Raw genomic sequence first — 16,979 nt, 5'->3', positions numbered from 1 at the left:
GTGATGCGTTGGTTTGTTTTTGTTGGGGGATACGTGTAGGTGTCTGGTACGCTGTGTTACTAAATGGTGGTGTTGTGTCGTCTCAGCCTCCCCACGCGGTGAAGCTGCTGTCGGTGCTGAAGTGCATGCCCCAGAGGAACGGCCCTGACGCCTTCTTCAGCTTCCCAGGGAAAAGCGCAGCTGTGAGTATACCAAACGATGCAGCACACACACACACACACGCACGCATGCATCTCACACACACACACACACACACACACACACACACACACACACACACACACACACACACACACACAGTGCTCTCATGCATACTGTTGGCATTGAGGGGCCTCTGCATGTTGGAAAGTATTCGGGTGACATCATTGCCCAGAACCATGTTTGTCTTTCTTAGCGGTTTTCAGAGAGTCTCATCAGAGCATGTTCATGAGTGAGAGCTATTGATGGATGTTCAGGCTGTGATGAGGACCTCATTTGCATAAAGCCCCTCTCCTCCCATCCACCTAGCGACCTAGAGGCCTTTTGTCTATTGTTGGGGGCCTAGGAGCAGCTGAGGCTTGTCTGTTGATATGTAGGCTGAGGGGGAAACATTGTGGTTATTTGTTGTGACAACATTCGGTGGCATCTTAGTCAGCGGAGAAGGAAGCTGTTGTCCAGTAAATATATTGGACATACAGTAGGACAGGTTCACCGGCCCAGGAAAGCACGCTCCTTGCCAGGGATATCCTCCGTGATTTCCCTGGCAAAAAGGTTGTAAAAGGCTTACATTGTTCATCTTTACTTCATTTTTATGAGCCAAAAAAACGCTACTTCTATAATGTCTTGGTATTTACTTTAAGCAGTCTCAGTCTCTTAAAATAGCTTATGTTAAATTGGCAGCTGCGCTGTGTCAAAGTCTTAATAAACCAAGAGACTCTCTTAAGCAGCATTAGTCTGATAAACGCCCCAATGGAGACAGAGTTAAGCTTCAGAGAAAAGCTGGACAGTCAAGCTTTGGCTTGATTCTGCAAATGTTGGACATGAATGGAAAAGTATTTCTATTATTGTTAGTCTTTAACCATGGTTTTGTTGGTTCTGCACTGTTTGTGTTTACTTAACGTGAGTTTTGTGTGTGGCTTACTACGTACAGTTAGTACGGATTCTCTTTTCTGAGTGCTCCTCCCTTGTTGAACCATGTGGTCTGTGGGCCTTGGGTCAGAAGGGCTGATTTGGAATCGTGTTAGGAAAAAGAATGTCTGTCTTGGTTGTGCATTGTGATGTGTGTGCCCTTGTACACACACACACACACACGCACGCACTCACACAAATACGATGCCATCAGTAAAATCTTCCTTCCTCTTCCTGTGTTTTGTTGCTAATGAGACAGGAAGACCAAACACGCACGCTCCAGGGAAATTTGTTTCAAGTGTGTCCTCTGGCTAGGGATTTCACAGGAAAAGTCCTGCCTACTCGATATTTTACGTTAATTTGTTGAAATTATTTATATGGTTTCAGACCACATACTTAAGAGCCTGCTGAAAAAAGCCAAGCCCTTAGTAATCCCCTGTTTGTCTTATAGCCAACCCACTCAATGATGCCAAAAGCGACAATGTTTCCCCCTGCTCACGTATTATCTCTCGAGCAAATGGCAGAAAAAGCGCCATTGACATCCATTGCCAACCAAAAACTGAATTCATAGGACTCTACCGTTGCTTTGGTCAGCAATACTTGTCGCCTGTCTCTCCACTGTGTGTCCGCGTCTGTTAATGTATTATTTATTTATTTGAGAGGGGCTCTGGTAGTCTATTTTCCGTGGCTTTGTTTGATGGTCGAGTCTTTATGTTATCGTGGTCATTTACGAGGGACCGCCGCTGGGCGCGACGACCCACAGAGTGGTTGGGCCAGTGGTTTCTCCTCCTGTTGTTACCGACATCCGGTCGAGCTGTGTCCCTTGATCACTGTATTCTTGTGTTCTTTTTGCTATTCTATTGATGTTATGTCTTGTTCAGTTGAGCTGATCTTGTAGGGGTCGTATCACATTTTGTTTTTACACACACTGTTTTTAGTTATGGGCGTACCCTTGCTCTCGTACCCTTATGTTCAGGATGAGGGTAGAATGCTGGCATTCAATACTAGTCTGCCCTGTTGATCACCATTAGGGGTGTTGCAATAAGACATTACAGCTGATCTGTGGGTCATTATCGTACTAGTTATGGTATTCCCTTGTTATTATCGTACTATAAGCCATCACCTACCTTTTCTCTCTCCTTACCAGGCGATAGCGCTGCCTCCGATAGCCAAATGGCCTTACCAGAACGGCTTTACCTTCCACACTTGGCTGCGCATGGACCCGCTCAACAACATAAACATAGACAAGGACAAGCCCTACCTCTACTGGTATGTAGCCCACAAACGGCACGGCACATATTCACTTCATTCAACTTTTTAGTCTGTGTAGTTTGTTGGGTCATCTATTTCAATGTGAATACAAATGGAGACGGAATGGATGCCAATTTCCTATGATGTTGAAGTTCCAATGGAGAATTGAAATACTACAATGAATAAAACATGAAGTATGTATAAACTGTAAATAGAGGTGCATTTAAAGTTAGTCAGTTAGTCATTACATTAGGAATAGCAGGACAATGCAGCAACTTGACAAATTAAATGCCTAATGCCGTCCACTCCTGGGATTCGGTTATCAAGGTCTCCACTTTGTTTTGTTTTTGAATTATCTTTCAATGCTTAAAGCTCTTCTGTGTTTATTTTTTGTTATAATGAGGTTTTGCTGCCATGCATTCTTGGCAAATATGTGAATTGTGCACAAAATTGTTCTTGAGCAAAATGTGACATATTATTTATGCAAGCTAGTGGTCTACAAAAAACCCAAACTAAACTATTCATGTAAAGCATTTTCTATTGTAGAATTATGTTAAAAGTTTCTACCCTGTTTCTATGAAGTATAACTGCAACTGAAGTTTTTGGAAAGAGAAGGAAGTAGCTTTAGCTTGAGGGCATCTTTAATCATTGCCAGAAATGTAATTTTTCGAATGAGGATCTGTTGGGAGCCCTTGTTGAAAACAATGCCAAACCCAAGCAGCTTGCTAGCAAGCCCGGGGAATGTGCAATAACATGCTTCTTCGGCCTGCTGCCTCTTAAAAATAGATGACTTTACTAAATCACATTGCCCAAGCGCTGCTACCACAACAACAATGATCATTCACAAAACGGAACAATGATGGAGCTGTTTTCATTCCCTTGTCTCCCCCCGATCGTTCAAATCTGTGGCATTTATTTTTTTCCCAGTTGGGGGGGGGGGGGGGGGGGGTGACTGAAATCGCCACGCTTTGTGATGGTCTGTCTGTGTGTGTGTGTGTGTGTGTGTCTGCTTTTTCCAGCTTCCGCACCAGTAAAGGCCTGGGGTACTCTGCCCACTTTGTGGGCGGCTGTTTGATCGTGACCTCGTTAAAGGCAAAGGGAAAGGGGTTCCAGCACTGCGTGAAGTATGACTTCAAACCACAGAAAGTAAGTTGACGGGAAGGAACGGAAAATCTCAGAGAGAGAGAGAGGTGAATCACACCGCTCAACTGGTTTTTCACAGGGGAAATCCCATGCAAACATATCGCCTACATGTGATTAAAGGATATGAAAAGTATATCATTATTATATATATTTTAGATGATTAAATCAGAATATCATATTTACAGTAGATGTAGTAGAATATTCGAGTACATTATGTATGCAAGTACACCACAACTCACAGTTGACTGTGAGTTGAAAAAATGGATTCACTTTCAGTATCAGAAGAGCTACAATTTGTTTGGTATTTCTCAGGGTTCCCAGCCCAGCAAAACTGACAAATAATGGAGATATCCAATGGACTGAGCCCACTGCTCCTGCCAGCTTTACACTAAGTACAGTTTAGAGCCGTCCGCTGGCTACGGCTAATGAGAAACGTCCGCTGTGTGCCCCCTCTGGGCGTAAGTCCCACCTAGCTGCCTCACACAAACTCAAGAGGGACACAGAGGAAAAAAAACTAATTTTCAACTCAACTCTGGCTTAAATTTAATCGTTTCATTCATTTCTGGAAGTAACCATGACAACCCCCTTCGTGATTGCTAATGCCGCTAACCTGTTTCACCTCCTTTACGGAGTTTGATTGAAAGTCTGATCTACAGTAAGATGGGATTTTAGCTGGAAGGGATTTGGTGGTGTGCCAAATCTGACTGCTGGTGAATGTTCAAGGAGGAATCCACTTTTGGCTATCATACTGTACATGATAAATGCTGAAGTGTTTAGGACAGCCTGCCTGTGTGTCAATCTGTGTGTGACTATTCAGTCCTTTTGAGACACGATTATCCAAAGCGACCTGCAGTAATTTCAGGTTTGGGCTTATTGAATCTTGCTCAAGTATGCCGACAAGGAAGAGCGCGGGCAGTAACCATCAACCTCTCCTGCCCGTCTTGCTCTAGTGGTACATGGTGACCATCGTGCACGTGTACAACCGCTGGAAGAACAGCGAGATGAGCTGCTACGTCAACGGAGAGCTGGCTTCTTACGGCGACATCACCTGGTTCGTCAACACCAGTGACGTAAGTACTGCGCCTTCGTATAAAGACTGACTTGAACCAAGTATATTGTTTGCATGCTTAGTTGTGATGGTAATTTGCAATTGGATGTATTTACTATATTGGCCTTTCTGGTTGTACCTGTCCACCTGGATTTCTCCTCCATCCCATTGTTCTTTCCTACCTTACAATATTCCTTCCTTACTTTCTATATGTATTGCTCCCATGCTATCTTTGCTCTATCCATCCATCCATCTATTCCTTCTTCTTCTTCTTCTTCTTCTTCTTTCCATCTTTGCTGCAGACATTTGACAAGTGCTTCCTGGGCTCGTCGGAGACGGCGGACGCCAACCGCATGTTCTGCGGCCAGATGGGGGCGGTGTTCTTGTTTGGCGAGGCCCTCAGTGCCGCTCAGATTCTGGCCATCTACCAGCTGGGTCCTGGATACAAGGTTCAGAACACTTCACTCGTTCACTTTCATTCATTTGTTTGTGAATGCTATGATGCATCAAGGTTATGAAGGATCATGGATTTACTGTATTCTGCACTCATTCATTCACTTGAAATAATTTGTGCATTGAACAGATTAGACGTACTATGGGTTCTCTTCACTCATTCATGAATTCATGAATTTATAAATAATACATGGTTGGTTATACTATTTGTAAAGTCCTACTTCTTTACACACTGCTGTTATGAACTAGAGGTTATTATTTATGCAGAAGGAGATCATACTCATTCAAGGTCAGGGTAGTGGATTATACGTGACCAAAATATGTTTGACTTCCTAATTGGCTTTTTGGTCAGAGAAATCCAATGTCAAGTTAAAAAAATATTGAAGATTGTTATGTTTGACGGTACGGAAATTGGACCAAAAACATCTACAACATCAACATTTTTTGGAGAAGAAGATAATAACGACTTAATTTGTTCCTTTTTATCTCAATCTCTCCATTTCTCTCTCTCTCTCTCTCCCTCACTTCCGCCCTGACTCGCCCCTCATCACAGGGCACATTTAAATACAAGGCGGAGAGCGACCTGCTGTTCGCCGAGCACCACAAAACGCTGCTGTATGACGGCAAGCTGTCGGGCAGTATCGCCTTCACCTACAACCCCCGCGCTACCGACGCCCAGCTCTGCCTGGAGTCCTCCCCCAAGGACAACGCCTCCATCTTCGTGCACTCGCCCCACGCGCTCATGCTGCAGGTAAACTGAAGCGGAAGCCAAAAAAAAAGGCTACATACAGGAAGTGTGTGGTTTGGGTTTGCAGACGTGCAAGTGTACTGGATGCAGCACGCTGCTGTGCTATGGGTTTGTTTAGAAGTCAGAGCTCAGATGCAATATCACAAAGACTTATCAGGACGATAGGATCAGGATGGACGACGGGGTTCCCTCCAAAGACCCAAGTGTTCTCCATCCTTGGGTTTGGGTTCCCCTTATACAAGGTTTAAAAGGTCTTATAAAGAGTGTGCATGCAAACAGACTCATGATTCCAGCCAGGAGTAAACTACTGCTAATCCCAAAAGTGTGTGTGTGTGTGTGTGTGTGTGTGTGTGTGTAAGCAGATGCATAATTAAGGTTGAGGCCAAACTGGGAACCAGACAAATGGTAGCGACTGGTCTGACTAATGGTCCAGTGCACTGGCCAGAGTGTGGCCCCCCTCCCACCTCACAGACCTGATCTCCGCCTGTCTCCCTTGGTTCGAGCCTGCTAACGAGGCGGGGAGAGGCGACACATGGCTCATTGATATAACCCTGTGTGACGTCTCAGTATCGCGTCTGTGTGCCCTGGGATTTTGTTCTTAATGCTGTTAACCTGGGGCAATTATATCACTACAGTGCTGTTGGTTTCTTTTTGTGCGTTTTGTGTTGTGTACACCGGACCACACTTCCCCAATCGTGTGTGTGTGTGTGTGTGTGTGTGTGTGTGTGTGTGTGTGTGTGTGTGTGTGTGTGTGTGTGTGTGTGTGTGTGTGTGTGTGTGTGTGTGTGTGTGTGTGTGTGTGTGTGTGGGGCCCGGGGATAATGCATACGTCACACTCTCCTCACTTTAACTGCCTCATTAGGGACACTGCGCCAAAACCCAGTTGATCCTGGTCAGATTAGTGTGTCTTGAAAAAGCTGCGGATAAGCACCAGCTAGCTGCTTCAGTTCAGGACAACACGCATGGCTCCGTTTCCAATGCCAGTACAATGCAGACCAGGCAATTCTTGATTATGTCCGTGAAAGTGTTTGGGTAGGAGGTTGGATTCTTTTTTTTCTAAAATTACATTCTGCACCAAGCAATGCATTGTGAAACATATCTTTTACCTAGGCTTTTACCTAAATACATTGCAGTTTTATTTGTAGGATACAATGCCAGCAGTCCTGTGTGCATCGGAGCACCTCCATACATGTACCACACACGAACGCACACACGTTCACTTCAGGGAGTCCCCTTAACTAATCTGTGTTTACAGAATGGATGTCACTGTAATTATCAGGTTATTGTTCTTACCAGTCTGACTCCAATATGACTCCAACCAATCCCCTGTGTGTCCCCTTCAACGGCAAACACACGCCATAGACACCCTGTCACCGTGGCAACCCATCTCCGTGGCAATGTGTTGTGCCACCCAAGTCTTATTTCCCATTTGGTGACGGCGTGGGGCTGAGGACAGGTGTGTTGGATTCCAGGAAGTCAATTCCCGCTATGTGAACGCAGTCCTCTGGTTCTTGTTGTTTGCTGATAACGTTGACATGGAAACGTTCCCTCAGAGGCAATTCTAACTTTATTGAAGAAATGACACATGCTGCAGCGACACACCACCAGTTTGAATGAGCATCCGTCATGGGGATGGAAGAAAAACTCATAACGTTGATTGAGACTCTTTTACAAAGTGGTTATACGTTTAACCCTCGGTCCCTCGATCTCACAAACTTCTGGGACGGGGTGCTTCAAATTGGCATTATTTGGGAGAGAGAGGACGGAACTTCCGTGCATGCTTTGGAGGGAGCGATACCCTTTCAGTTGCATTGGTAAGGGAAAGGGAGCCTACTGATGGAGGAATATCTGTCTCTGTTATATGTTTCAGATTGAACTGCATGTCTTTTGTTGTTCAACTTGTGATGCTCTTATTCTTTCACCCCGGGCAGTGATAACTAACGTACACAGCTTCGAGGTAGACGGGATAAGCGATACAACTGATGACTCCTCTTCTCAGCCTAGTGTGTTTTTGAACACTTGAGGTCATGTTTGGTTTATGGGTTGTTATTGTTTCCTAGGATGTAAAGGCAGTGGTGACCCACTCGGTCCAGAGTGGGATCCACTCCATCGGAGGAGTGCAGGTCCTCTTCCCTCTGTTTGCACAGCTGGACTGTTACCAGCCCTCCAGCCATGAGCTGGATACCTCCGTCTGGTAGGTTTATTCACTCACTGGCTCGCTCGCTCACTCACTCACTGACTCACTGACTCACATACATTCACACATTGACATACAGTGACACACAAACATACACACACACACCCATGCATTCACCTACACAAAGACGCACACGCACATACACACAGACACGCACATGGATTCCCACAGATGAAAACCCACACGCACACATTGGCAGTCACACAAAGGCACTCCGACACACACACACACACACAGCTATTAGTATTCTGTCTTTTGTTATAACTTTAAATGACAGGATTAAAAGCAGCCACAGCCAATGACAGGATTAACAGCCCACGGTGATCACCATTAATGTGATGTCGCACTACAATGGATCGCGCTGAAGTCATCATTTTGTTATTCCTGCGTGCTGCTTGGCACGACTCGGCCTCATGACCACAGGGCCTATTCGTGTGTGTTGTGTTCACAGCACCGAGGTGTCCACTCAACTGTATTCAATGTGATGCAGCCCAGAACCTACCCCGCCCCCCTCTCCTCCTCTACACACCCATGACACAGCAACCTCATTCTATCAAAACGTGTAGGAGTTTGAGCAAGGCTCGGGCCACAGACACATTCCTGTTGTCTCATCTCTGTCGCTCTGTCCGTCTCTCTCCTCTCCTAGCTGCACGTTGCTCTCCTTCGTCATGGAGCTGCTGAAGAACTCGGTGGCCATGCAGGAGCAGATCCTGGCCTGCAAAGGCTTCCTGGTCATAGGCCACACTCTGGAGAAGGTGAGAATCACCGGCGGATCAGTGGTTCTACCAAATGTCAGCTAAAGGACACCATTAAAGCAGTGTAATGAGCAGAGTGCAGCCTTCTGGTCCCGTGGATCGAAACCCAATCTATACTTCTAGACTGTGACCTATTAGAGCAGGAGCTACTTTCCTAGTGGGGCCTGGGAAGTAGTTTCAGCACCATGAGATCCAGACAAACCAATATTATGTTGTCTAGATGCGTTTAAATTGTCAAGATGCATTTCAATTCCCTCAAGCACTCACTCTACGTAGCATGGCCCACCACCCATCCTTATATTAATGTGTTTTGTCTGAATAGGATATGTGCTCCATACTATATCTGTGGGGTCATTAATATGCTGCTGTGTACCACATCTCCCCCTGGGAAATTAACAATAGTGAATCTCTGTCATTAAGATTAGACTATGCTGGACTGTTATTACCTTCCCCTGTCAGACACACGCAACGACTCATGCATGCATTCATGCACCCCAAGATTTTAAGGCAATGTAGTGATTTGTGTTCCATCCCTAATGTCCACAACCTACCTGTAGGCTTGCTTGAGTAAAATGCCCAACCACTTGCTACTTTGTGTCTACAAACGTGTACTAATAGTAATGAATAAGTATAAGTATAGAAGTAGGAGTAAATATAAATATAATAATATAAGTAAATATAAGTAATGGTAACAGTAGAATGTGTCCCAGTGCATGGATCTATCTTTAGGTTAAATAGAGTAACCACAGTCCACAACTACCTCTGACACAACCGGCATGTCTGGAAAAATGAATGCTACTAATAATTATGTCTCAAATCATACATCCTTCTTTGCTTTATATGGTATCGAAGGTTATCACCTAGTTATAATAATAGTTGATTCAGAAAGTATAATGTAAGTGAACTACCACTGTGAGACGTTGAACATTATGCGTTGTTTCTTCATACCACACCTACATCCGCTGGGGTTGTGGACAATGTCATATCTCCCTGTAAAGGTCCTGTAATTCCAATGCTTCATTGTAGAAGCTGGGTAATAACATCATCATAGTACTGTTATTAAACTGAATTTTGGATCACGTTCCTCATTTCCATATCCCTCCTGTGGCTCTGCCTCCTACCTGTTATCTAGTCTTCCAAGATGCACGTGACGCGGCCGGTGCTGGACATCGTCCTGGCCTTTGCCCGCTACCTATGTAACCTGCAGAACGGCGTCATGCTGCTCAAACAGCTGTGTGACCACATCCTGTTCAACCCCGCCATCTGGATCCACGCCCCTGCCAAGGTCGGTCACACACACACACACACACACACACACACACACACACACACACACACACACACACACACACACACACACACACACACACACACACACACACACACACACACGGCCACAAACACGCACACAAACACAGGGTTGTCTCGCGTATAAAGATAAATATGCATAGCCACATTACCAGCAGCCATCCTCTGTGTCCCCTCTATGCGTGTCCTGGGGAGTGGGGCCTCGCTAGGCCTTCTAACTTAGAGCGATGGTTGACATCTACATGAGCTGTCCTTGTCTTATGTGCTTGGACCCTGTCAGCCATCCACTCACCCTAAGCACACACACACACAGCCCGCAGAGATGCATCATTAGCATTTCACCCTGGCATGACTGGTGGAGAGAGCCTGCAAGTTTGTTTTCGTCCTTGTGGGTGCCTGTGTGTGTGTGTGTTGGTGTGTGTGTGTGTGTGTGTGTGTGTGTGTGTGTGTGTGTGTGTGTGTGTGTGTGTGTGTGTGTGTGTGTGTGTGTGTGTGTGTGTGTGTGTGTGTGTGTGTGTGTGTGTGTGTGTGTGTGTGCATAAGTGTGTGCACATTCATGTGTGTGTGCGTACACAGTCATGTGTGTGTGTGTGCGTGCACATTCATGTGTGTGTGCATTTATGCACATTCATGTGTGTGTGTACGTGTGTGCACATTTGTGTGCCTGCGTGCACATTTGTGTGTGCATGTGTGTGCATGCTTCCTTTATGTTCTGTGTGCCATTGTGTGTGTCTGTATCTGCATCTGTGTGTGTGTGTTACCCTGCCAACATCTGCCGTGTCCATCCCTCCCCAGGTGCAGCTGATGCTGTACACCTACCTGGCCACAGAGTTCATCAGCACCGTGACCATCTACAATGCCGTGCGGCGGGTGGGCACGGTGCTGCAGGTCATGCACACGCTCAAGTACTACTATTGGGTGGTCAACCCTCTGGATCGCAGCGGTGTGGTGCCCAAGGGCCTTGGTGAGGACCACCATGACGCTACACGATATGACGTGATACACAGGGCAGTACTACAAACACACGCTCGGATCACCAAGCTGGGTCTCTTGATTACAAACCACCCTTTATGCAATGTGTGTCCGGTAATCAGGCAGGGGTAGTATCGGGTCGAGGACTCCCGGCTCATGGGTTAGGGTTCGAACCACAATGTCTGCACTCTTACCTGTATGCATCCTTGAGCTAGTTGCCCTAATTGCCCAACCTGCTCCTTATTGACCATTCCATATGTATCTTATATTTATTCAAAGTGATGTTGGATAGGTATTAGTGATAAATAATATCCTGTGTATACATGTAAAAACACCACAACATATCACATTGGAACGCTTATTTATTTTATGGTAAACTGATGATGAGTGAATAAGTCAGCTGTTGACATTTTACATTCCTGTATATCTTTTGGGCCCTGCCAATTCCCTTTTTTTGACAAGCCCCAGCCTTTTGATTTTGCCCACAAGATCAACAAGTCTGTTATCTGCACCCTGTCATGTTTTCTCCAATGCTGATTTGCTGGCTCTCGTCACAGTGAGGTGGGTCTGAAGGGCTCTCGTTTGTCTTCTCAGATGGGCCCAGACCGAGCCAGAAGGAGATCTACTCCCTGCGAGCCTTTCTGCTGCTGTTTGTCAAGCAGCTCATCATGAAGGTAGGACAGCAATTCATTCATATATGCAGAGCCATCTATTAGGATGAAATATTAATACATGGAGAGTGTCTGGGGCATTATCCTTTCAAAGCAATGTTGAGTTATCATAATATTATGTGAGAATTGCAAGGCAGATTTTATTGACAAAATGGTGCAATGGTGCTTACATGTGCACATTTGTGCAACCAATGCATTATGAATCTAATAGTCAATCGGATTTGTAAAACCGAGCTATTGACTTGAAATCAGAGCAATATTTAGAGCTAGAAATAAGCTTAACTAGGAAGAGTGTTGTTTTTTGTTTGAAGATCAGTGTACTTTACCTATTAGATGTACTTGTTTATATGTCGCCTCACTAAAACCATGGTACATTTTGCCGTTCCACAGACACGTGGCAAAATCAGTGTCATTAATTGAAAATAACCATTCTGTACCTTTGTATTTGTAATGCAATGAAAACTGTTCTGTGATTTCAATTGAAGGATCACGGTGTGAAAGAAGACGAGCTCCAGAGCATCCTCAACTACCTTCTCACCATGCATGAGGTAGGAACGCTTTTATCAGCCGCAATACCCATATCACCACCAGATGGTGCCAAAACCTTATCGCTGTCTGACTTTGCACTGTCTTCCTCTGACACACACACACACACACACACACACACACACACACACACACACACACACACACACACACACACACACACACACACACACACACACACACACTGTACAAAAAATAAAAATGACTTAACCTCTAAGTCTGCCCATCACGTTTTGTACAGAAGCAGCCGTGTTTCGATCGCAGTGATGCATAGCATTTTAATGAGTGTAAAAACAATAAACCCCAGCAGGACCTGGATGGTGATTACTACCCCACTCTGAAACCCACTGTCACACAAAGCCCCACGACTTTATATGAGAAAAGAATACAAAACATTTATTCCTCATTAGCTCAAATCAAGTTGTACTTTCTCCCCGTTCTTAAAGGGGATATTTGAAACTGATCCTGAACACCAGAGTGTGCCTAAAGCGACGCTATAGTAAAATGAAAGTACAGAGACAAAAAATACAAATCCTACCATTTTCAAATAATATTCGGCTTGTTTTTCTTTTTTTCTTACCAACTCAATTATGATAATGACAATGGCTGACCTTGACGCCATTATATGAGAAAAGCTAATACCACAAAATTATGTTTGTGTCTTCCTCCTCTGTGAACTCACCATTGATTTTAACCAAATTATATCAGAGAAAAAATAACATTCAGTTTTGTGTGTATTTAGTATTTACCAATAACGACCTCTCTGATGACAGATAGAGGATGGCCCTCTTTTGACAACATGGCCTCAGAAAAGCTCATAATGCAACGATCCTCTCTCTGCTCCAGGACGACAACCTCATGGACGTGCTGCAGCTGCTGGTGGCTCTGATGTCGGAGCACCCCGGCTCCATGGTGCTGGCCTTCGAGCAGCGCAACGGGATCCGGTAACCCGACCTCCCTCCTCCCCACACCTACCTTAGATCCTCCATGTTCGCCGCACTCCTACCTCAGATCCTCACTGGTCTCCCCCCAGCACCTCAGATCCTTCCTGTTCTCCTCTCCGCGCTCCCCCTCCCATGTTCCCATCAGGCTTTCATAACGCCTCGGGTTATGTTCCAGAAAGTAGTTTGTTCCCAGGTTGGATTTGTCTCATGAAAATTGAATGATGATATATTTCAAATGAGTTATTTATTCATTTTCAGCGGTTATATTTGTAAAATGTACACAGTTGGTTTGTTTAATTAGAGGTAATTATAGTTTGCATTGCAGTTATTTATTCAAAGGTTATATTCTCTCTATGCAAATACAGTTTGCTTATTTGAAACGAAGACTTGATAGTTTTCCTAATAAGAGTTTTTAATTTAGAGATAATATTTGTTAAAAGTATTCAGTGTCTTTGAATAAACCAATGCTTGTTTCGGGCATGGTTATTTCTAAAAATATTTCTAACATGCAACATACATACAACTTACATAAAACAGTTTTCTTGTTTAATTTGAGTAATAATTGGTAATAAAAGTTATTTCTTCAAAGATTTGTGAAAGGCAATTACAGGTAGTTATTCATGTTAACAATATACAGTCAAAGATGGAACCTGAGACAAGCTATCAAGTAAAAAGGGAAATATGTAGCTCATTTTATGTTGAATATGAATATCTTCCAGGTGTAATATAACCTAAAATCTACGGCCTAGTGTATGATTTTATGTTTTAATTTCGTTGTTTGTTATTTTAGCGTGACCCCTGTGCCCTGCCTTTGTGTTTGAATGGAGGCAGACTGACACGAGTGGGGCCATAAAGATGCTTTACTAGTTTAATTTGAGTCTCTGGAAGCTGCGGCGATGGGCCCGCGCTCTGATTTATACAGCTCATTTAAATGCTCTGCCTGGCCGCCGCTCCAGGAGAGAATAGCATGATCGTGTGATGGAGGTGAAACGTTCACTCTTAGAAAGGCCAGCATTCATGGTGTCATCCCCACATATTCAAACACATTGGATTTCATGTGTTAATTATTCTTTATTTGGAATGATGTTAAATTATATTATTTTATTATGAATGTTTAAACAATTATTTTTATTTAATCCCTGTGATGGTGACTGTTCAGCTGCTTCAATACAATGTGTCAATAATGTATTGGAGGATTTTTAAATGCTTACTTTACTTACGCCAATGGTGTTTATTATTGTTTGTTTTACAGCGTGATCTACAAGCTACTTGCATCCAAAAACGAAGCCGTTCGAGTCCAGACTCTTAAAATCTTGGGCTACTTTCTCAAGCACTTGCAACCAAAGTGAGTAAAGACCGACTGTGCTGTGTCCCTGTGTTACCAAGGTTTTCCTAATGCTTTACTTTACATTTGTATTCAAATTTTTTGTTGTGCTCTCTTCAATAAAATATATAATCTATATATATATATATATATATATATATATAGAAAATATTATTAACACTATATAATATAGTTTTTGAGATAAAAATTAAAATTATTTCTTGGGGTACACTACACCACATCTAAAGTCATCTTCACCTAAAGGTACATTTTTAGCTCTTAGGTGTAGCGAAAATGAAAGTGAATTCAACCAGTTACTTACCACCATGAACTATTGCGCGCAGCCTAGCTAGCTCCCCCTGTAGCCTACGGTGGCTGCAGCGGTAGCATCGGTACATATAGGGTCTCTTGCCCCAGAGCCCTGAGAGTGTTGACTCTGGGACTTTATACAAAGCGTCCACGGGACTTGAGCCCAGTCCCTCATCCCTCTCCCCGTGGTGGGAGATGAAAGTGAGGCGTGCACGGAGCTGCTCCCACTTAAGTCAGCAGGAATCCTCCTCTTCATTTCCCCTTCATGTCAAAAGTCTGCTGGAGCCCGGCTCCAGTTGTACAGCTTAAAACCTAGTCGGCGCTCTTACTTTGGCGGGTTCCTAGAAGCTCCCAGCTTGGCATGTCCCAACCCCTGCCATATGCAACAGAAGTGCCGTAAATACATACTGGCTACAATCGGCAAAGCCATGAAGGTTTCAGCAAATGTGATAGAACTGAGTGATAAATTCTAATAGAAAATGTTATCACAAATGATATAGATATAATATATATTGATATATATATAGTGATATATGCATCTGTATAGAGATGGATAGATAGATATCTCAATTATAATCAATCAATGTATCTAATACAATGTATCTAACACAATGGCATTACGTTGATAAATCATGTTGGTGCGCTATCGGATATCTGCTCATTGTTACCCGACACTATGGGGCGAACAGTGTAGGCGTAGATCAATACGTAATATCCCTCCCTGTCCTTTGACCCGGGGACCCCGCCGCCGACCAGGAGGAAGGCAGAGGTCATGCTCGGTCACGGCCTCTTCTCGCTGCTCAGCGAGAGGCTGATGCTCAACTGCAGCCAGGTCACCATGACGACCTACAACGCGCTGTTCGAGGTCAGTCCCCCCCTTCCCCCCCCCCCCCTCCCATGTTGTTCTCCACGTGCATTTTGTTTTCACACGTTTTCAAGTTCTGTTTTGCTTCCTGATGAGGAATGAGGAATAACCTAAGACTATGGATGTTTGAACAATTCAATTTTAACAACGCCACCACAGCTTAAGGATGCACATTTGATCCATGTACATTTGATCCATTATTCCGTTTTGTTTTGCCACAAACAAGAATGTTGTATAGACAATAACACAGACACACATTGTCCTGCACGTACACATTTGAGCTACGCGGCCACTTAGGGCTATGGTTATGCATATTGGATCAACTATAAGATACACAACTATGGTCTGCTCTTGTTGTTTGTGGTCTTCTGTATGAACGGAATATTGTAATTATATTATGATGTATAACAGCACACATCAACAATACACTGAGCCGTAACCACACACACACACGCACGCACGCACACACACACACACACACACACACACACACACACACACACACACACACACACACACACACACACACACACACACACACACACGAAACATCCCACTAAGCTCCATCCATCTTAACTTGACCATCAGGACGAGGTTCTGAAATACAATTTGCAGTAATTCTTCTTTGGATCCACAGTCGGTGGTTGTTTTCCACTGCATGTTGGCTCTAAGCGTGTTTATCTGTGACTAAAGTGCACCGTTTCTCTTCTTCTCCCAACGGCAGATTCTGACGGAGCAGATCTGCACCCAAGTGATCCATAAGCAGCACCCGGACCCCGACTCTTCTGTGAAGATCCTCAACCCACGTAAGTAACCCCCCTATCCCCCCACAACCACCACCACCTCCTCTCTGCTGAACGGCTCCCTGCTGTGTATTCACCAGGTACACAACACTCCGTGCTGCACCAGGGAGAGCGTGTTATCCCCCCAGGCCCTCTTCTTCTACTGCTATTTTTCCATCCCGACACACAAAAGAGCCAACTCAGCTATTATGTTTCCAGTTAACTACTGATATACGCATTGTCAAAACATGGAGCTCATAATTTTTGTGATAAACGATATATATAGGACGACCCACTTCTGAGTCTGCTGGGGTTTCGATGAAACACACCGTAATCTGTGAATTAATTTGGCTTTGGGAGTTAAATTATATATTCTGTGTTATATCTATAATATTCATACAAAGGTATTAAACACACACTTTAAATCCCTTTTTAATGCATATATTTACATTATACTCCAATATATTTATATATATATTTATTGTTGTGTTTCTTACGCTGAGATCATGATTTGTGAGATATGTACGGACACAGTATATTCCTGCATAGCATTACT

General features: G+C 44.1%; 1 protein-coding gene across 1 annotated transcript in view; it reads left to right on the top strand.

Moving 5' to 3' along the window:
* lrba (LPS-responsive vesicle trafficking, beach and anchor containing) overlaps positions 1-16,979 on the top strand; it is a 170,634-nt gene that overhangs the window by 18,800 nt on the left and 134,855 nt on the right. Inside the window, 16 exon segments of the mRNA XM_084465513.1 lie at positions 87-182; positions 2,255-2,376; positions 3,378-3,504; positions 4,452-4,571; positions 4,852-4,998; positions 5,556-5,753; positions 7,811-7,944; positions 8,594-8,702; positions 9,835-9,987; positions 10,806-10,974; positions 11,577-11,656; positions 12,139-12,201; positions 13,046-13,143; positions 14,396-14,488; positions 15,533-15,641; positions 16,366-16,447. Of these exon segments, the coding sequence (XP_084321639.1) occupies positions 87-182; positions 2,255-2,376; positions 3,378-3,504; positions 4,452-4,571; positions 4,852-4,998; positions 5,556-5,753; positions 7,811-7,944; positions 8,594-8,702; positions 9,835-9,987; positions 10,806-10,974; positions 11,577-11,656; positions 12,139-12,201; positions 13,046-13,143; positions 14,396-14,488; positions 15,533-15,641; positions 16,366-16,447 (1,900 nt within the window).

This window comes from Micromesistius poutassou (assembly GCF_964030765.1).
Source record: "Micromesistius poutassou genome assembly, chromosome: 3".
In the NCBI taxonomy this organism is placed as follows: domain Eukaryota; kingdom Metazoa; phylum Chordata; class Actinopteri; order Gadiformes; family Gadidae; genus Micromesistius; species Micromesistius poutassou.
Note: the sequence above shows the minus strand (reverse complement) of the source record. Positions and strands in the feature narration are given on the sequence as shown.